The 22,371-nt window shown below is 50.0% G+C and overlaps 1 protein-coding gene across 1 annotated transcript in view; it reads left to right on the forward strand.

Moving 5' to 3' along the window:
* SLC22A1 (solute carrier family 22 member 1) overlaps positions 1–18,518 on the forward strand; it is a gene marked incomplete at both ends in the record, with an annotated part of 28,118 nt that extends 9,600 nt beyond the window's left edge. Inside the window, 7 exons of the mRNA XM_080700758.1 lie at positions 259–373; positions 556–677; positions 4,428–4,642; positions 9,684–9,792; positions 14,016–14,128; positions 15,596–15,695; positions 18,449–18,518. Of these exons, the coding sequence (XP_080556884.1) occupies positions 259–373; positions 556–677; positions 4,428–4,642; positions 9,684–9,792; positions 14,016–14,128; positions 15,596–15,695; positions 18,449–18,518 (844 nt within the window). The remainder of the gene's footprint in view (positions 1–258; positions 374–555; positions 678–4,427; positions 4,643–9,683; positions 9,793–14,015; positions 14,129–15,595; positions 15,696–18,448) is intronic.
* Between the last annotated feature and the right edge of the window lie 3,853 nt (positions 18,519–22,371).

A 22,371-nucleotide genomic window follows, 5' to 3' on the forward strand; every position in this document is an offset into this window, starting at 1 on the left:
AGCAGGGCGCACAGAACATGCATGCCCTGTGAGACTTTCCCACGGGGCCCTGGGGCTGCCAGGCTTGCTCAGGGAGAGAAATCATGTCCCTTCTGCCTGGGGATCAGAGTTCCTACAAGAGCCATGTACACAACAGCCCTGTCCTTGGCCGCTAGCAGCCCACAGTGTCGGAGTCCCCAGCCCAGGGGGGTGTCACCTCGGTGTTTGACCAGGCAAGCTCTGGGGACCATGCCGCTTGCTGATGGACTGTGTCCTCAGGTGTGTGCCCGAGTCCCCCCGGTGGCTGTTCACCCAGAAGAGAAACACAGAAGCAATAAAGGTCCTGAGCCACATTGCCCAGAAGAACAGGAAGTTGCTTCCTGCTGATTTAAAGGTGACAGAGCCCGGGGTCAGGTTGGGGCAGGATGTAGGAGGCCTCTGGGCGGCCCGGGCAGAGGACAGCTGCACTCCTGGGCCCCAGGGAAGCCAGCAGTGGCGGTGGTGCACCTGGGGCCCGTCCCCCAGGGGCCCTCCCACTCACACAGCTGGGTGGGTGGTGACCTGTCTCCCTCTCAGGTGTTCTCCCTGGAAGAGGACCCCCAGAAGCCAAGCCCCTCCGGAAAGCTGAGCCCCTCATTCGCAGATCTGTTCCGCACCCCCAACCTGCGGAAGCACACGTTCATCCTCATGTTCCTGTGGTGAGGTGCCTTCCCATCACCCCTGGGGCCGAGTTGGGGCTCTGTGCAAGGCCTGGGTCAGATCAATGTCCACCACCTTGTGCGGGCCAGGAGAGAGAAGGGCAAAAATGATCTCAGAACCAGAGCTCCTAAAAAGACCGCGTTTCTCCCTTGAAGACTGAATAATGGGAAAAGGGGCCAGTTTCATAAGAAGGACTTAGTATGCAGTCAGACGATTGAGGCTAGAAGGGTTTCCTAGGCCACCTCGAACCTACAGGTCTCATCTTGGGGAGCAGCCAGGCCTTGGTTTACGGTCAGAAGGCAGAATGGGTCTTGGGCTCCTGGTACCTTCAAGGGGAAATCTCCCATCCTCACACCTAGAAACCTATGGATGCCCCTAAGACTGTACATTACTATCTGCTGATTAGAAGACCATACAAGCTGGATACAGTGGCACACACCTGTAATCCCAATACTCCTTTAAGGAGGCAGGTTCAAGGATAGCCTCCGCAAATTAATGAGGGCTTGTTTTGAAATAAAAAGGGCTAGGCATATAGCTCAGTGATAGAGAAGCCCTGGGTTCAATCCCCAGTACCCCCCCCCCACACACACACACAATAGAAAGGAAAGAAAGGTCCTCTACATGCATACACAGACCACCCACACACCCTTGCCTACCCGGGGTCTGCACCCCTCCCAGGTGCCGCCATGAGAAGGGCCTGGCCTCTCCCTCAGTGCACTGGTCAGCGCCTCAATGTGGCTCTGCCTCCTCAGTAGATGGCGATTCCCAAATTATCCCCCGACTCCCAGGGCTGAGGAGCAGCCGGCGTCTTCCCCTTCTGTGGGAGCAGGCCTCCCAGCGCCCCAGCTCCCAGACACACTTCCATGTCAGGGTTTATTAGAATGAAGTGTTCAACTAGTAGAGCAGCGACCGGCCCAGAAGACCCGCAGCAAGTGTTTGCTGAAAGTTGAATGAATACCCGTTGTTCCGTGGAGTCCATCCAGGTCCTGCAGGCTCAGGGCTCACGAGCCCTGCCCCGGCTGGCCATTTGGCAGCCCTGTCTCAGGGTTGCTCCTGCACCCAGCCACACACTGGGCCTTTGCAGACCCCCGTGTAGCAGGTGGTTTCTGTTGATATTGGGTCCTCGATCCAGCAGCAGGTCCATGTAGAGCCCGGGACCACTGCAGACAGAAATCAGTGCTCATCATCCTACACTCCAGCACCGCTCTGGTTTTTCTTTTCACCAGAACACATTCCTTTCAAGGTGCTGTTTTGACTCCTAGGTCTCTTATCCGCCACCCAGTCCTTCGGCAAATCTCATCAGCCATTTTGAAAGTGGTCCACAGCTTCTGTGTCTCCTCTGGCGTGCTCAGCTCCTCAGAGCAGCATCACCGTGACACCTCCAGCCTGTATCTTCTCCCGCCCTTCTCAGTGGTGGGCAAAGCTGGACCTCACCCCCCACAGGCTCCCTCATCCACTGACAAGTCAGATGCCTCCCTGTGGCCTACGGGCCTTACGTGATCTGGCCCTGGACACCACCTGCGCTCTCCCATCCCCTCCTCTCATTCCTGCAACCCAAGAAGCCTGTCTACCACTCTGGGGCTGTGTGACCTTCAGAAAGTTGGCCTCTCTGTGACACAGTGTTCTTATCAGTAGTGGGAGCAATAATGGTACCCAGCTCCTATGCATATTAGGATAATTAATGAGAGAGGATGTAGAGGGCTTGGAACAGTGTCCAACTAAACATGGTATAGTGATCACCAGTGATATTTCCATTAATACATACATGCAGTTCATGGTTCTGCCTGATGGTTCTTCCTAACAATGGCAGCACTGACATTGGTTTCCTGGTTTGTGGACTGGCAAATCCAAGCTATACATCCTTCCTAAGCCCATCTTCATCATCAAGTGAACACCTCCTTCCCATTCCCTGGGACCTTTTATCCAATCAGCAGTGATTTAGGACTGAAAACAACACACCCTTAGCCGGGTGTTGTGGTGCAGGCTTGTAATCCCAGCATTTGGGAGGCTGAGACAGGAGGATTGGGGTTCAGCTACTACTTAGTGAGGTCCTTTGCAATTCAGTGAGACCCTGTTTCAAAATAAAGAATAAATAATAGAGCTGAGGGTGTAGCTCAGAGATAGAATGTCCCTGGGTTCCATCCCCAGCACCATAAAAAAAGCCCACAAAACCCAAAAAAAACAAAACAAAACACCCCCTGAACCTTCTCTGACCAAGAGTTTATAAAGGAAGGAGATATCCTAATTAGGAATATCAGTAGTTGTAATCTCAGTTTTGGAGTTGATAGGCAATTTGCTTGCTGTGCTAAGACATTTATTTAATTTAAGGGATTTTTTTATTTTAATTTTTTTTGGTACTGGGGGTTGAATCCCGAGGCACTACATCTGAGCTACACCCCTAGTTATTTTTATTTTTTAGTTTGAAGCAGGGTCTCACTAAACTCACTAAATTGCTGAGGGTGGCCTCAAACCTACAATCTTCCTATATCAGGTGCCCGAGTACTGGGATTCCAGGCATGTGTCACCACGTCTGGCTTCTTGATTTTTCTTTGAAACTGGTGCATTGTGATTATACTTACTGGTGGGATTTGTTGTTATGTAACTGTACACACATCCATAATTTGGCCAGCTTGACAGTGATTTCTTATTGATCAAAATCTCATCCTATGATGTAAATACAGATTATTAAGACGCCTTTAGCTCCCACAGTGATACTGCCCCAACAAGAACACACAGGACCCTCGAAATCTGGACCCTGTTGGTGTGCGTGCCATGTTCTACGACACTGCTGTTTTCCTCTGATACCCATGGATAGCCCTGCACAGGGATGGGAGAGAGTAAGCGCAGGGCCCACTAAAGATGGCGCCCTACCAGGCGTGGTGGTGCACGCCTAGGATTCCAGTACTTGGGAGGCTGAGACAGGAGGAGTGCAGGTTTGAGGCCAATGTGTGGTAACTTAGCGAGATCCTGTTTCAAAATAAAAATAAAAAGTAAAATAGGGCTAGGGATGTATCTCATAGATAAAGGACCACTGGGTCCAATCTCTAGTAACACACACACACACACACACGCACGCACGCACGCACGCACGCACGCACACACGCACGCACGCACGCACGCACGGTGCCTGTGGTGGAGGCAGTGCCACTGTACTCAGGGAGATTTAGCTAACGTCTCTGTTGTGCTCTGAGTTCTTGACCTCGCAAAGATTATGAAGATGACAGGGACACTGAGAGCTCATCCTTACTGACCACTACTCTGTGCCAGGGTCTATAATAGGCACTGTTGTCCTTTAATTTGGTGAATATTCAAGATAAACCGGGGGTAGGTGCTCTATTATCCCATGTACAGATGGAAGGACTGAGATCCCCAGAGATCAGTAACCCCTGGGGGTCTCGCGGCCTACAGGCAGCCGGACACCCCGAACTGTGCACCCGCCACCGCCTACCCCTTTGGCAGAGGAGTCTGGGAGTAGGAGGGCGCAGGGACACGCCAGCTGCCTGAGCCCGCAGCGGACACGAGCCAGCCTTGGCTTTGCTCCCCAGGGGTCTTGGGGGTCTGCCCCAAACGTCTTCCCCTCATTCACGAGGACAGACATTTTCTGTCCTCTGGGCACCCCTCCTGATCATCACCCCCTTTGGTAGCTGCCCTAGGACACTCTGTCGAGCGCCACAGGCCTCTCCCCCGCTGACTGGCGGGGCCGCTTCCTCTGCGGAGCGGCCTGTGACTCGCCTCCCCTCTTGGCTCAGGTTCAGCTGTGCTGTGCTCTACCAGGGTCTCATCTTGCACGTGGGAGCCACCAGCGGGAACCTCCACCTGGATTTCCTTTACTCGGCGCTGGTTGAATTCCCAGCGGCCTTCGTCATCCTCCTCACCATCGACCGCGTCGGCCGCATCTACCCCTTGGCCCTGTCGAATCTGGGGGCCGCGGCGTCCTGCGTCGCGATGGTCTTCATCTCACACGGTGAGTTGTTGCTCGACTGTTGTCACTTGTTGAAGAGCCCGTGGAACAAGAACAGAGATGGCAGCTTACTTCTTTATTTTTGTGGTCCTGGGGATGGAACCCAGGGGCTCTCTACCTCCGGGCTACACTCCCAGACCTATTTTATACTTTATTTAGAAACAGGGTCTCACTAAGTTGCCGAGAGCCTCACTAAGTAGCTGAGGCTGGCTTGGAACCTGTGTGATCCTCCTGTCTCAGCCTCCCAAGCGCGGGGATGACAAGCGTGCGCCACCACAACTGGCTCGGCAGGTCACTTCTGTCTACCATTTCTTTTTTTTTAATTTTAAACTGAGGTATAACAAACATGATGAACAAATTTTACGTGCGTTACTCAATGAATTTTGGCAATTTTAGACATCTGGGTGGCATGGTCTGAAGATAGAACGTTGCTCGGGCTTCACGCGAGTCCTCTTGTCGATGCCCCTCACTGCCAGCCACCCGCCTCCGACCTCTGTCGCTTCAGGCCACGCCGGCTGCTCCCGGGTGCCACGAAAACTGAGCCACACTGAAATCAAACAGCCTTCCTTCCGTCCTTCCTTCCTCTCTCTCTCCTTTCCTCCTTTTCCTTTCTTTTCTGGTCTCTGCTTCTCTACTGAGGATTGAGCCTGGGGCACTTGATCACTACACTTCATCCCTATTCTTATTTTTAATTTTGAAGTAGAGTCTCACTAGGTTGCCAAGGCTGGCCTCAAACCTGTGATCCTCCTGCCTCAGACTCCCTCCCTTGTTGCTGGGGTTACAGGCGTGCACCACCAGTGCCCGGCAAATGTACCTGTTTGTGGTTCTGTCAACACCTCGAGGCTCATCCACACATCACGTGAGTGTGTAGCGTGCACTTCTGGTTATTACTGTGTCCCCTCCCATCCGGAGGTTCCCATCAGGTGCCGTTCTGCTCTTGATCGTGGCTTGTGCTGTTTCTAGTTTTTACCCATTGGGAGTGATGCCGTGGTGAGCATCCTCGCAATGTCCTTTTGGTGTCACACGTGTCCCGTGTCTCTGAATGCACCCGCCAGCTCTGCAGCTCAGCTAGTAGACACTGCCTAGCAGGTTTCAGAAATGGCTGGACCATTTTATACGCCTCCCAGTGACCGTGAGCATTCCAGCTGTGCAGGGTCTCATCAATATTGATACTTTGTATCTTCTCTCCTCCTCCTCCTCCTCCTCCTCCTCCTCCTCTTCCTCCTCTTCCTCCTCCTTTTCCTCCTCTCCCTCCTCCTCCTCCCCCTCCTCCTCCTTGTACTGGGGATTGACTCCAAGGGCATTCTACCTCAGCGCTCACAGGTAGCCATATTTTATCTTTTTTTTTTTGGTGGTACTGGGGTTCCTGGAAGCCCTTCTACCTCTGGGCTACACTCCCAGACCTATTTTAATTTTGGAAACAGGGTCTCTTACGCCAGCACGGCTGGCTTCGAACCTACAAGATCCTCCTGTCTCTGCCTCCCAAGCGCGGGGATTACAAGCATGCGCCACCACGCCCGGCTTTATTTTATCTTTTTTATTTCGAAACAAGGTCTCCTAAGTTACTGTGCACTGACCTTGAACCTGCCAGCCTCCTGTCTCAGCCTGGGACTATGGGCATGCACCGCTCTGCCCAGCCTGTGAATCAGTTTAATACCAGCCCTTTGGTGGTTGTGGAAATGGGTCCATGATTCCTACAATCCAAGAGAAACCAAGCTACAAGCAGAGTTAGGGCAGGCGCACTTGTCGATTTGGGCACACTCGGGGCCTCTCAAGCCCGTTGCCTGTGGAAATGGTAGATAAACGCCAGGCCGACTTGCTATTTTCTCCCTTGCTCGTGTTCTGCGCTTGCTGGCTTAATGACTCATTTTGGCAGGCCATTGGGCAGGGGATTGTGGAAAATATCTTGTGAAATCCGCACTCTCAGGAGCCAGGCTGCAGAGGCCAGACTGGAAATACGAATGAGTGAGAGAAGAGGACATGAGAGGGGAAGGGGCGGAGAGGGCCGGCGGCTTCCCCACCTCCTCCCTCACCCCCTGCTCTCTGGAATCCTGGTAAGATGCACTCTGCGCTGGGCACGGTGGTGCCGACCTGTAGTCCCAGCACTTGGAAGGCAGAGACAAGAGGACCGCAGGTTGGAGGCGACTTGGAGAGTCCTTGTCTCAGAATAAAAAAGAAAAAGGGCTGGAGGTGTAGCTCAGAGGTAGAGAGCCCCGGTTCAGTGTTCAGTCTCTGTCTCTGTCTTTCCTTCTCTCAATTCTGTCTCTCTGTCACTTTCTCTGTCTCTCTGTCTCTGTCTCTCTCTCTCTCTCTCTCTCTCTCTCTCTCTCTCACACACACACACACACACACACACACACACACACACACACACACACACACACCCCATGTCATGAAAGGGCAGGTTTTTTTTAGTGTGCGTGGTACTGGGGCTTAAACCCAGGGCATTCTACCTCTGAGCTACACTCCCAGCTCTATTTTTTATTCTTTATTTTGTAACAGGGTCTCACAGAGTTGCAAACGGCCTAAGTAGCTGAGACTGTCCGCGAACCCGGATCCTCCTGTCTCAGCCCCCCAAATGCTGGGATGACAAGCGTGCACTGCCACACCTGGCAAGGGCAGATTTTTAGAAAGCAATAGCCCTGGGTATCTTGAAGGAGGGCGCCCTGGCAGCGTGGCTCATTTCCTCTCTCTGGGCCTTCTCCTGTGCTGTGATTTTGACTCATCTCCCCCATTATTTAGCATTTCAAGGCCGCCATGAGGTTTGTCACCTGCCTCTGGCTCAGGGGCAAGGCAGAGTTGCTGCCCCATGGAGCTGACGTCCAGGGGGAGAGGAGGGCCAAGGGAGGCTGTTCATCCTTCCCAGTGTTCACGGAGGCTTTGGATACCCCAGTGAAGTGGGGTCAGCCACAGGAGAGTGTGGGAGTCGAGGCAGGGAGGAGTGGTCAGGACTCTTGTCCTCGGAGAAGCAGTTTGGAGTGGGGGGACTCCCGTTGGGTGGCGAGATCCTGATATGTCAAGAGACAGCGGCCTTAGCTCTATCCCAGGCATGCAGGAAACCACAGGTGGCTTGGGACGAAATGATTCCCCCTGACTTCAGAGCAAATGAGTCCCGCTGGTGTTGTGAGGAGCAGCCCTGGCAGCTCCTCTCTGGTGTGGCCAGAGAGATTTAGAATCCGGGTGGAAGTGTGGCCCTTACCAAAAGCTCAGTGAGGCTTCTTTAGAGGCAGAGAACAGCCTGAAGCCAGAGAGGCATACCGAAGTGCCCATCGGGGCTGGCGGGCTGCCTCCACTCTCTGTGGGACCCAGTGAAAGAAATCCAGTCTTCCCTAAGTCACCAGTGTCTGGGGACAAGGATCAAGGTCACGGTCTGTGACCTCAGAGGCGTTTAATGCGGGCAAAGTAGATGTCAGCAGTTATTAAGGATCTGTGTTCCTTCCAGGAGGGCCCATTACTCTGTTCGACCCCAGCGGGGAGAGAGGTGCCTGGGCTCTCAGGTAAAGGAGACCCCATAGCAGCTGGGGGCTCACTCCCATGCACCTCACTCTCTGGGACTGTCAGGAAGATGTGTGTTTGGGTGCTGGGGGTTGAGCTCAAGGGCATGCTACCTGTGAGCACAGTCCCATCCCTTTTTATTTTTAGTTTGAAATAGGGTCTCAGTAACTTGCTGAGGCTGGCCTTAAACCTGAAATCCACCTGTCTCAGCCTCCCAAGTACTGGGATTGCAGGTGTGCTGAGCTGTATGTATCATGGGTCTCCTGTGTGCTGGGCAGTGTCCTCACAACACTATGACATGATAATAGAAAATAGCCTTTGGATTCGTGGTCATGGCGGACATTTGATACATATTATCTCTAAGACTCACAATAACCTATAAACTGACTATCATTATGCCCATTTTACAGCTCATCAAACCAACCTCAAAGAGGTAAACAGCTGGCAGGAGGCTGAGAGGAAGTTCAAAAAGCCCATTCATAGCCAGGTGTGGTGGATTGCGCCTGTATTCTCAGTACTTAGGAGGCTGAGATGGGAGAATCATAGGTTTGCAGGCAGCCTTAGCAATTTAGCAAGACCCTGTGTAACTTTGGGAGACCTTGTTTCAAAACTAAAAAATAGCCGGGCGTGGTGGTGCACGCTTGTAATCCCAGAATTTGGGAGGCTGAGACAGGAGAATCACGGTGAGACGGGAGGATCGTGGTTCGCAGACAGCCTCAGCTGTTACTTAGTGAGGCCCTTTGCAACTCAGTGAGACCCTGTTTCCAAATAAAGAATAAAAAATAGGGCTGGGGGTGTAGCTCAGAGGTAGAATGCCCCTGGGTTCCATCCCCAGTACCTCAATAAATAAATAAATAAATGAATAAATAAATAAATAAATAATACAAATAATACAAATAAAATAAAAGAAATAGGGCTAGGAGTATAGCTCAGAGGTAGAATGGCTCTGAGTTCCATAACACACACACACGCACACACACGCACACACACGCGCACACACGCGCACACACTCACGCGCGCGCCATTCTTTGCACAGTTAAATCTTTCCAGATGTGTCATTAATTCTTTTGGAGCCGTGCATGGTGACACAGACCTGTAACCCCAGTATTTGGGAGGCTGAGGCAGGAGGATTTTAGGTTAGAGGCCAGCTTCAGCAACTTAGCGAGCCCCTCTGCAATTTAGTGAGACCTTGTTTCAAAATACATACATACATACATACATACATACATACATTCATACATACATACATTCATACATACACACATTCATATATACATTCATACATACATACATACATACATACATACATAGGGTTGGGGTGTAGCTTAAAGGTAGAATGCCCCTGAGTTCAATCCCCAGTACCAGCACCCCACCCACCCACCCACATACACCATCTTCAGGACTCAGTTTACTTTCCTAAGCATGGGAGGGTTAGAGCGGCCCATGTCTCAGGCCCTTCAGCTGTAGCGTCGGAGGGCCCGCGTGGCCGTGGCTCGGGAGCCAGGCCCTGCCCGCACACGCGCCATCTTGCCTTTGCCTTCCTCTCCAGATCTGCACTGGCTGAACATCCTGGCCGTCTGTGTTGGCCGAATGGGAACGACCATTATGTTACAGATGGTGTGCCTGGTCAATGCCGAGCTCTACCCCACATTCATCAGGTGAGTGAAGGAAGGCTGGGACGGACACCGCAGCAGCCCCTGCCGGCTCGGTGAGGGCCAGCACGCCGAGGCCTTTCCTCCAGCCTTGAGTGGTGTAAGAATGCACGCGCGGGGAGGTGGACTGGGCGGCAAAGGGAGGCTTCCCGAGGAGAGCAGAGAGTAAAATGGGATCCTGCCGGGGATGGAGTTATGCTGTGGAAAACGGACAGGCATGGAAACAAAGACATTTAGTGTGGAGGAGAAAGCACTGGGCGCGGAGTCAGGAAACTGAGTTTTACCCCTGCACCTTTAACCAGCACTAATAGTTGTACCGCCGTCAACAGCTCCATCCACACCACGGCTCTCATTTTCTCCGAGAGCTGGCATTTGTAGCGTGATGCGCCGAGCGTTTCCATACGGATGCACGACGCAGGCTTAGGTTAGCGCGTACACTTGTTTTTGAGAATCATTAGCCCTGCTTTCGTAGGAGCTGAGGTGAGAGAGTGAGTGAGACCTGCCCAGGCGTCAGTGGCTGGGAGCCCAGAACCGGGCCTGGAGCCTCATCTTCCTGACCCGGACACTGTGCTTTCTTTATCTCGACACATTCCTACTTTGTAGATGGAGGAGTTTTAAATACATGTGCAAGCCGGGCGTGGTGGCGCACGCTTGTAATCCCAGCAATCGGGAGGCTGAGACCGGAGGATCACGGTTCGCAGACAGCCTCAGCTACTTAGTGAGGCCCGGTTTCAAAACAAAGAATAAAAAATAGGGCAGGGGGTGTAGTTCAGAGGTCAAATGCCCCTGGGTTCCATCCCCAGACCCGCAAACAAACAAAACAAAACAAAACAAAACAAAACAAAACAAAACACCCACATTGCTCCATGTATGAGGTCTACTTGCTCCGCACTCCGTGCCGTCCGCTTCCGGCTGTCCTGGAGGAGGAATCACTGCATCTCGACCCTTTCCTGATCCTTGCAGTGTTAAGCATCTTTGCATGTACTTACTGGAGTGTGGATCTTAGGATGTTTGGTTCTAAATGAAGATCACGTTAACTATAAAAGTAACAATTTCATTTGAGGTTTTAAAAATTGCCATTATCTTAATCTGACTTTTGATGGAATATGGCATAAGCTCATCTTTCAGCCGCACTGTTCTCCGAGCCCTTCAGTAAACACACACATAGATGGTCCTGAGTAACTCTTTCCTTTATTCTGCTTATCCCTATGTTGAATTGCCATGTTTTAGACTCTCATGTGTAACAAGTTGCTTAGACTGAGTACAGAGGATGAAGGCAAATTAAAAAGAAATCCTTCTCCCCTGGCAACTATGAGCCTACAGTTTGAAATAACGAGGCTAAAGAGCCCCCTTGTCATGGTCATCAGACCCAGAGGACTGACTCAGAATGTAAACTGCCAAAGGTACGGTGCTAGTCAGCTCTGTGTTACTATCACAAAATACTTGAGACAATCAACTTAATAAGGAAAAAAGGGTTATTCTGGCTTAGGGCTTTAGTCTATGGTCACTTGGCCCTGCTACTTTGGGCAATGCTGACATAGTGTGTCATGCTGGGATGTGTGGTAGAGGAGGCTTGTGACCTCGTGGAGGTCAGGAAGCAAAGACAGAGAGGTAAAAAGAGCTGAGGCCCTTTGATCCCCTGCAAGGGCGTGTCTCCAGCGACCACATTTCTTTCTACTGACTCACCTCCTGAAGGTCCCATGGGCTGATGACCAGGCCTTTGGGGAACTCTTCTTTAAACCAAAACAGGTACTGATAGAGTGTGCCTGCTGAGGATTTTCAGTAATGAGAAAGGGAAGCTGGGTGTTCAGAAACAGCTTTAAACCATACACACACACACACACACACACACACACACACACACACACACACGTCATGCAAATTCCAGTTGAATCAAGTCTAAGGCACAAAGGGGATAATTTCTGTTACGTCACTACTTTTAAGCACCTCGAATTTAGACGACTGTGTGTGCAGCATCTTGACACTGCACCTTAGTCACGGGAGGCTCCGGGAGTGGCCCTCTTCCCCAGACGCTTCAGAGCACCACTGAAGAACAGTTGCTTGACCTTAATGTGCACCGCCACGCTGGGAGAGGGACCTTTCCATTTCTCATTGCTGTCTCAGGAGTTTCTCAAAAAGAGGAAGCACAGCTGTACTTCTCTGCCTATCACGAACCGCACTAACCAACCTCTGAACATTTATAGAATGTATGAACCAAGTACCGCAGAATTCTGAATTTAAATAAAGGCCAAGTTCCTCCGTCTTCTAGCTTCCATCTGCTTATCAATTGTTTCTGCTCACTCTTTCCCACCCTGCAAGGCAGGTGAAAAACCCCAGAATCTGTACGCTCAGAAGAAACGCGGAGCCAAGGAGGCTGGTGCCATTGGCGCAGTTAAAAGGGGTAAACCTCAGGATAGAAGCCCACAAAGGGAAGAGCCCTGCCCTGCCTCGGGGCCTGCGGGCGCTCCCATGGAGCCCTGCCCTGCCCTAGGGACTGTGTGTTCCTGCAAGGCCACACACGAGAGCACAGTTCAGCTCCTAACCACGGCTGAAAAGCAAAGGAGAGACATGGTCCTTGTTACCGTGGCAAACCAGCAAACCAGTTGGTGGAGATGAGAACTGTTTGGGTATGGATTCTCACTGCTGTCATCCAGGCATCTGGCGCAAGACACTTGGAGGAGGAAGGGCGTTCTTTGCTTACAGATCTTGAAGGGCTCAGAGGTCCCAGTCCATTTTGGGATGGGGCTTCTATGACAGCTCAGGGCCTCCTAGCAGAGAGCAGAGAAAGCCAGGGGACGGGGCAAGGGACATCTATGGTCCCCAAAGCCACAGCCCTGGAGTCACCTCCATTCCTGCTCTGCATTCAGACATGCTGTGTCCAGCCGTGCATGGTCTAACCCATCAAGTCCTGGGAGCATTAAGTCCAAACCTTAACAAGAATGGTGGTACCTGGGTGGTTAAGCTTCACAAGATACCTAGACATCGTCCTACCGAGGCTGTGCCAGGGAATCTGTGGAGCCACCGCAGAAACCCCACAGTCAGCCTGAAGGAAGACTTTGACGCGGGCTCAGGAAAGACCCAAATGGGAAAAAATCAAAGCCCCCAAGTCACGAAAAGATAACTTGAAAGTGGAATAAAGGGAGAAGACATAAAGAAAAGCAGAACTAAGAGTTGCAAAACAAAATGGAAAAATGTGGAGCTAGGAGACCTAGAGTTTGTGTATTATTACTTTAATGTTATTAATATTAATGTATGATGAATTAACATGTTAGCATTAACATATATATATATCAATGAATGTTACATACACACACTCACACTATTTCTATGTGTGTGCGTGTGTGTGTGTGTGTGTGTGTGTGTGTATGTGTGTGTGCATACTCATTGGCCCCTGCAGCTTAAGTGACGAGCTCTGGAGACACCTGTCCTTCGTGGTCTCCTCCGGCCCTGTCATCCCTGTGCGCCTCCTCGGACGCTTGCTTGCTGCTGCTGAGGGGATGACTTGCTTAGTTGGTGTCTCCCGTCCACATTAGTCACCACTTCCTCTTGGCTTGACCCTAGGCTGGACCCTGGGCTGATATGAGCCCAGGTCTTTGTAGGCCTAGTCACCTCTACGTGACATGTGTCCTCTCAAGTGATAACAGATGGTGACACCGGGACAGGAGAGGGTAGAACTGAAGCAAGGGTTCCTGGTGCTTCAGGTTGGCAGCCTGAGCACTAATTATCTGACTGTTTAATTTATTTAATTTAATTATTTTCTTATTTTTGGTGGTACTGGGGGTGGAACCAAAGGGCTTTTTACCTCCAGGTTACACTCCCAGACCTATTTTATACTTTATTTGGAAAGAGGATCTCACTAAGTTGCTGAGAGCCTCACTAAGTACCTGAGGCTGTCTTTGAACCTGTGCGATCCTCCTGTCTCAGCCTCTCAAGCACGGGGATTACAAGTGTGCACCACCACGCCTGGCCTGACTGTATAATGTAAAGGTGGTGGTCTTTCTTCTTCGGCTGTGGGCCATGGATGGTTCAGACCAATGTCCACTGTAGTCTGTGGCTGCCTCTGAATACATGTGGGCGAGTCCATAGGGCTCCTCCTGGTCCCGAAGCTTGCCGATGGGGTGCAGTGCGGAGGCCCGCTCGGCCCGTGTTGGCATCGTTTGCTCTAGGATAAGGTTAGCATCTGGAAGGTGCCTCAGAACGCCATCCTTTGGCCCTCTGTGTTTCCTCAGGAACCTGGGCGTGATGATGTGCTCCGCCCTGTGTGACCTGGGCGGGATCTTCACCCCCTTCTTGGTCTTCAGGCTGATGGAGATCTGGCAAGGCTTGCCCCTCATCCTGTTTGGTAAGACCTCATGAGCATTGTCATTCCTTCATTCCAGCCGGTGGTGGGTGGAGTAGACGGACCCTGCGTGTTTTTGAGTGAATGTTGAGGATGGGGCGCACTCCACGGTCATTTCCTGGCTCACTCTGTGTCACTTTGGGGAAAGATGAGATGCCATTCCTAGGAAGTGGCTAGAGATTCACAGTTTATGGCTCCCGATCTTGTAATTCACCCTGATTACACTGTAGCAGAACCTGACAGCCCTTTTGACGTGGCCTCTATGTATTTGATTCCTAACTCTCGGACATTTAACGAGAAGTGCTAGAGGCTTGAGATGTTGAATTTCCAGCTTCTTCTGTGTTTGGACCTTAACTGAAGACAGACACAAGGACACTGACAGGGACCAAAGCTCAGTATTAGCTTTGGTGCTGGGAAGTTGGACAAATGAAAGAAGAGGGACTTTCTATTTCTTCCCCCAAGCTTAGAGCACGGGACCTCCAAGACCTGCTCACCCACCTGATAGGGTGCAAATGGCAGATTGTGTGCAGAGCTGCCATAACTAGCACAGGTGAGTGCCAGGGGAAGAGGAGGGCAGGGAGAAAGGATGGGAGAAGGAGGGGAAGAGGAGAAACAGAGAGAGAAAGAGGGGAGGGGGGATAGAGAGTAATGAGGGCCCTCACTGCCGCCTGCATGGTACTGGTTCTGCTGTCTATCTATCCACTGATCCATTATCTGTCTACCCAACAACTGACCAACTGATTTATCTACCTACCTGATATACATATGATCTATTCACTGATCTATCTGTTACCTCTCTCTGTGTCTATCCATTGATCTGTCTGTTATCTTTGTGTCTATCTATCCACTGATCTATCTGACCCATGTATGTATCTATGTATCTATCTGATCTATGTGTATATCTGTCCACTGATCGATTATGTCTATCCACTTATCTATAATCTATCTATCATAACTAGCCAAAATCAGTGAATCCCTGGCCCTCAGGTCAGTCCTTCTGGCACTTTGTGTTTCTTTTTTTTTTCTTTTTTTTTTTTTTTGCGGGTCTGGGGATGGAACCCAGGGGCATTTGACCTCCGGGCTACACCCCCTGCCCTATTTTTTATTCTTTATTTTGAAACCGGGTCTCACTGAGTTGCAGAGGGCCTCACTAAGTAGCTGAGGCTGTCCGCGAACCGCGATCCTCTGGTCTCAGCCTCCCGAATGCTGGGATTACAAGCGTGCGCCACCACGCCCGGCTCGGCACTTTGTGTTTCTAAGACGCGGTGAGGAGGCTTTCCCCTCCTGACTCTGGCATCTGCTGTTACACTGCACTTAGGTCTTCTTTCCTAAGTCTTCCTGACCACTGTTTCCACAAGCAGAGTCTCTTCCCTGGGCGGTACTATCTGGACAGCGCCCTGGCTTGCTGCGATGTTTCTGTAGATGGCTCTGGCCGCACTCATACTGCTACCAAAATCTGTTTCTCCCAAGGGATGCTGGGCGTGACTGCCGGGGGAATGACGCTGCTGCTTCCAGAGACCAAGGGGGTGGCCTTGCCCGAGACCATCGAGGATGCTGAGAACCTGGGCAGGTGAGCTGGGTGCTGGGGTGGGGCGGCGGCGCTATCCCTGCCCTCCCGAGAGGCTCACGGCATGGCTCCGCTCTCTCGGTTGTCTCTACCTTCAAGGCTTGGAGGGTGTTACAGATATGTGTATGTCTTGGCATTACTTCAGGAGCTGCTGTACAGGGAAGAAAAATTCAGTAGCCACTGACTGTGTGTAAGGACAGAAGAGAGCTTTGAACATGCAGAGGAATCGCCCAGGGCGCTGAGCAAAGGCACCTTCAAAAGAAAAGCAAGACCTAGGGACGTGAAAGCTCCGCCACCGACTCCCACCCCTCGGGACAGACACTATTTTAACTACACACTATTTATTTATTTATTATTAATTAATTAATTTATTTATTTTGCGGTACTGGGGATGGAACCCAGGGGTATTCTACCTCCAAGCTACATCCCCAGTCCTACTTTTTAGTCTTTTTATTTTTGAAACAGGGTCTCACTGAGTTGCGAAGGGCCTCGCTAACTAGCTGAGGCTGTCCATGAACCGCGATCCTCCGGTCTCCGCCTCCTGAATGCTGGGATTACAAGTGTGCGCCACCACGGCCGGCTACACACACTTTTTAAATATGTCTGTTTATAATTTGTGAAGAGGCGCTTGGTCTTTGAGGAGCTTTGTTGGACATGTCACTCCATGAACACGACCGCTCCCGCTCCCCAGGGGAGGAGTGCGCCCACTCCGCACCCCGCACACCCTCTGCTCTCTGCCATGCTCTCCCTGCTTTAGCATAGTCGAAGGCTCCAGGGTCTGTCTTCTCCATGCTGTGATCCCACAAGTGGCCTCCGGTCCCTAGCCAGGGGTGACTTCCATTACTCCTGCCTCCTGCTTTCTGGGGAGCAGGAAGGGGATGTGGTGGCGATGCTGGCTGACCTCCCCAGAGCCGCGTGCACCTGGCCTGGGGCCGGCTGCCTGCCCTCCTTGTGCTCTCGAGACACTGCAGCAGGACTGCCGTTGTCAGGCTGTGTCTGTGGTGAAGGAATGGTGTGCCCGGGGTCGCCAGTGAAATAGGCTGGGGTACAGCTCAGAGGTAGAGTGGTTCTGAGCTCAGTCCCTAGTACCCAAATAAAAAATGTCCTTCACAATACTTACTGTCCTTACTCCTGGGTACAGGGGTCGCTCATTTTGTTTGCTTGCTGTTTTACATATATTCCATGCACCGTTGGTGTCTGTAAGGCAGTGTTAACAGTCTACTGAGGATGTTCGAGGTATTCTAAAGGCAGCTTGTTTTTAATCTATGCATCTTTGGGAGATTTTTGTTTTTGTTTTTTGTGGGTCTGGGGATGGAACCCAGGGGCATTCTACCTCCAAGCTACATCCCCTGCCCTATTTTCTATTCTTTATTTTGAAACAGGGTCTTACTGAGTTGCGGAGGGCCTCACTAAGCAGCTGAGGCTGCCCCTGAACCGTGATCCTCCAGTCTCAGCCTCCCGAATGCTGGGATTACAAGAGTGTGCTACCACGCCCGGCTATATTTGGGAGTTTTGAAGAAAAAAATGTTATTCCTTGATGTAAAAAGAAACTGTTATCAGAGTTGGAAGCGTTCTCTCTCTCTCTCTCTCTCTCTCTCTCTCTCCCTCTCTCTCTCTCTCTCTCTCCCTCCCTCCCTCCCTCCCTCCCTCCCTCCCTCCCTCCCTCCCTCCCTCTCTCTCTCTCTCTCTGTGTGTGTGTGTGTGTGTTTAACAATAAAGCAGGGAGTAGGCCCCGTGGTGGTGCCCCAGCCTGCAATCTTAGTGCTTGGGAGGCGGAGACAGGAGGATGCAGGTTTGAAGACAGACTCAGCAAGTGGCGAGACTCTTACCAACCTGGTGAGATCTTGCTTCAAAATAAAATGGGGCTGGGGGTGTAGCTCAGAGCTAGAATGCCCTGGGTCCAACCCCCAATATCACCCCACATACAAAAGAAGAAGGAAGAGGGAAGAGGAGAAGGAGGGGAGGAGGAGGGGAGGAGGGGGGAGGGGAGGAGGAGGAGGAGGAGGGGAGGAGGAGGAGAAGGGAGGAGGGGGGAGAAGGAGGAGGGAGGAGGAGGAGGAGGAGGAGGAGGAGGAGGAGGAGGAGGAGGAGCAGCTGCCCAAGTTAGGTGGTGGCTGCAATAGCATTCCACACGGGGGTCTGCAAGCTCTTCAGAATAGGCAGGTTACACACCTTGGGTCCTGTGGTCTGTGCTGCCCTGGCCTGCCCGTGGGGAGAGCAGGCGGGCGGTGCACAGGAGGGTGTCTGGCTTCCAGTAGTCTTGTTTATGCACATTTACTTTCATTTTACAAGGGTCAGTGAAATATTTGCATCTTGATTTTTTTACCTATTTAAAAATTTACAAAACAAATATTCTTAGCTCACAGACCACACAAAAACAGGTGTGAGCCAGCTGTGGCCAGCTGTGGCCTGTGGGCTACAGTATGCAGCCTTTTTCCTTTCGCCAGCTCTCTCTACATTTTGATATAGTCTGTATACAACTTTATAATGGTTTCTTAATAGAGATGTTGACCGTCTATTAATTTTTGTTTTTGTGGCACTGGGGATTGAACCTAGGTTCATTCTACCTCCGAGCTTGACCTCCTTGCCCTTTTTAATTTTTTTCTTTTGAAGCAGGATCTCTTTAGGTTGCTGAGGCTGGTCTCCAACCTGTGATCCTCCTGTCTCAGTCTTCCAAATATTGGAATTATAGGAGTGTACCACCATGCTCAGCTTGCTTATTGATTTTACCTTTGTTTTATTTCTGGTTGCTCCAGGAAAGCAAAGCCCAAGGAAAACATGATTTACCTTCAGGTCCAAACATCTGAACTCGTCGCAGGCACCTGAGGGAGACGGCAGCTGTGTTGGGAGCCGTGTGGCAGAGGTCAAGAGGGACTTGTCATACCGAGAAAGTCTTGCAAGCCTTCCCTTTCCCGCATCCTCATTCTTACTTGTCCACCCTCCAAGGACCAGCAGTCCTAAAGAATTGTCAGTTTGGGTTCTGTCATGTTTTGTCTTATTTCTTCTAAACCCTCCGAAGCCCAGTGTCTTTTCTCTTTTTGTTTATTCTGGTGAGCTGTTGGGCCTGTTGGCACTGCATACTCAATTACCTAACATATTCTGAAAATCCAATTAGAAATAGCTGGGTGTGATGGTGCACGCTTGTCATCCCAGTACTTGGGAGGCTGAGACAGGAGGATCGCAGGTTCACGGCCAGCCTCAGCTACTTAGTGAGGCCCTCTGCAACTGAGTGAGACCCAGTTTCAAAATAAAGATTGAAAAATAGGGCTGGGAGTGTAGCTCAGAGATAGAATGCTCCTGGGTTCAATACCTACTACAAAAAAAAAAAAAAGAAAGAAAGAAAAACACATTTAAATTCTATTTTTTTGTTTTTTGGTGGTATTGGATGTGGAACTCAGGAGCTTTCTATCTCTGAGTTATACTCCCAGACCTATTTTTTATATTTTATTTGGAAACAGAGTCTCACTAAGTTGCTGAGAGCCTCACTAAATAACTGAGGCTGGCTTCAAACTTGTGCGATCCTCCTGTCTCAGCCTCCCAAGCACTGAGATTACAAGCGTGAGCCACCACGCCTAGCTTTAAATTCTAAGATTGCTATCAAAACTTCTCTGTAATGGTTTTTGTAGAACAACTTCTTTCAGTCACTGTCTGAAAGAAAAGTCCTTTTCATTTGTGGGTGTCCATGTTGGCAAACATCTCAGCATGTAGATTGCTTGGAAGGGACCTGGTTTTTAAACATGCGGCTTCCGCTGTGTGAGGGGAGAAAACCTGACTGTCGTTCAAAGACCAGAGGGTTGTGATCATGTTGGGAAGACGTTTCTCCCGCCCACATTCCAGAACACATGACTATGTCCCTCGCGGTTTGGCTCTCACTGGCGAGTCTAGAAGTGGCCATCACGTGCCACTGTGAGATTCCACAGTGAACAAAGCAGAAAGAATTCACTTCACACAGGTCATGCGCTTCTTGACCACCACCCAGTGATCTGTCATTGGAGGGCACAGACATCTCCAATTTAAAATTTCTTTACCTGTGAGACAAACCGCAGAGACAGCACTCGGGGTGTGCCGGGGAGTCCGTAGTGAAGCAGGGGTCTGATGAAATGCACGTGGCGGTCCTCCCAGTGCCGCCAGGTGGTGAGCAGGAGGGTGTGTGTCTCGCTTCCAAACCCAAGTTTTAGCCAAGATGCTGAACTTCCTCCTGAGGTCCAGGCGAGGACAGCCTGTGTGCTGTCACCAAAACTCAAAAGGAGAGCGAATCTTTATCTGTAGGGAAGAAGAAAAGCCTTCCCTGGTTGGTCTGAGCAGAGGTGCCAAGGTGCTGGCTCACTGGTGATGCCGAGAAGCACAGTCTCTTAGAACTGCAGTAATTAAGTGGCCATCTGAAAGTCAAGCTGGGAAAAGCATCCTAAATTATTCCTAAATTTCTCTTTCCTGACTCCTTTTTATTTAATTTAAAATCCCAAGAAGCATACAATAAAAGTAAAAAATCACTTCAAATCCCAGCACTCACAAGAGTTCTGTAGAAGAATGAAAGTCTTTGCTGGGTCACCTACACACGGACCCCTAGGGAGCCATTCTGGACAGTATGGGGTCTCTACCCTTCCTCAGTTCAGATAGAAGAACCACACACTTGGCAGGATGAGGCTCCGAAACACCAAGGAAGTGTGTTATCCTCACACTCCCATTTTCTCATGTCCTGGCTAGTACACACGCAGCAGCCATGGCTCCAAGCCGAGTTGTCACAGGAAACCAGAGAGCGAAGGGGCAGAGTCTAGACAGGAGAGCCTTTGCTGGATTTGACAGAGGTTTAGGTCAGGAGAAGGGGCAGATACAGGAGAAGTTTCAAGATACAAAGTCAACATATAAGCATCAGTAGCATTTTTACATGCCAATAATGAACTAACCGAAACAGAGATTAAGAAAGCAATCCTATTTATTTATTTATTTGTTTATTTATTCTGTGGTACAGGGTAGTGAACACAGGGGCATTCTACCTCTGAGCTACACCCCTATCCCTATTTTTTATTCTTTTATTTTAAAAACAGGGTCTCACTGATTTGCAAAGGACCTAAGTAGTTGAGGCTGTCCTCGAACTGCAATCCTCTGTCTCAGCCTCTCAAATGCTGGGATTACAAGCATGCATCACCAGTCCTGGCAGCAATCCCATGTATAATAACTACAAAAATAAAATAAAACAATACCGCCGGGCGTGGTGGTGTACGCTTGTAATCCCCACACTTGGGAGGCGGAGACAGGAGGATCGTGCAGGTTTGAAGCCAGCCACGCTGGTTTAAGAGACCCTGTTTCCAAGAGTGAAATATAAAAAAAAAAAATAGGTCTAGGGATTTAGCCCAGAAGTAGAAGGGTTCCATCCCCAGTACCATCAAAAAATAAAAATATAATACCGAGGAACAAATTTGACCACAGAGGTCAAAATTTTTTCCACAGAGGTGGAAAAAAATCTCTACAATAAAACCTATAAAATGTTCATGAAAGAAACTGAAGATAACACACACACAAATACACACAAATAGAAAGCATCTCATGTTTATGGATTAGAAGAATTATTGTTGTTAAATGTCCAAACTACCCAAAGTGATCTACCAAATTCCAATGGACTTCTCCACAGAATAGCCTTCGTTCTCGTGTTGCCCACCCTCCCGCACCCTGTCACCTCCTTGCAGAGACCCCAACTCCCAGTTCCCTTCTGTAGCTTAAGGTGCTGTATACACTTCAACTATCTGGCTTTTCATTCATGTTCTTTGAGGCTCCCATGCATATGGGAGTATAGCTCAGAGGTAAAACACTCCTGGGTTCAATTCCTATTACCGCAAAAACAAAGGCACAACCCGCCCTCTAGTAAGAAACACAAATAAAGGAAAAATAGTAAATGACATATTATGTAACAGTTGGGGACTGTTCTGGGGATCCTCTTGGGCTCCCGGAATTGTTTCAGTGAGAAAGAAACATAGAGGCGGGTTCTTGTTCTGAGCTAGGTATAGAAAACACTAGCCCACTCTTTTAACTTAAGCAACTTTTTATTATTTAAAAGATGGAAAGATAGTAGAGAGTTAATAAAGCCCTATACCAGAGGTAGTTTAAGAGGGTGACTTGAAAAGAAGTCACCGGAGGCTTCTGGACCCAGAGCATTTTATACCAATAACCTTCTGACCCAACTAGATCCGCCCCCTCTGGGGCAAGTCTTTTGATGTGGGGATTCTGTCCTGTCTCAAGTATAGACCCCAAGCCTTGTGTTATATCCCAAATGTGTTCATAGATTGTATCAGAGTCTGGGATCTCTTGAAGGCTTATGGCATCCTCCCACATCCTTGGGAAATCTTATCTTTACAATGAAAAGGGGCCCTCTATTGTCTACCTCTATTGTCTTGCTAATCTTGCTAATCACCCTTGGTGCCTGGACTTCTGCAACCCTTTCCCTGAAGCCCCTGGCTTTTTTTTACTACCGAAGATATATTTTGAAAATTGAAAATATTTCCTAATACTGGTATATTAATACATTTTGAAGCCTCTTCCCAATACTGGTACATATTATTTATTTATTTTTAATTTTTTATTGGTGCATTTTATTCATACATCATATTGGGGTAAAAACTTGTGTGGACATACATGTACATCATCCAGTTAGCCCCTGCCCAATTCCTACCCCATTCCCTCCCCA

Source organism: Muscardinus avellanarius, assembly GCF_963383645.1.
Source record: "Muscardinus avellanarius genome assembly, chromosome: 8".
Classification (NCBI taxonomy): domain Eukaryota; kingdom Metazoa; phylum Chordata; class Mammalia; order Rodentia; family Gliridae; genus Muscardinus; species Muscardinus avellanarius.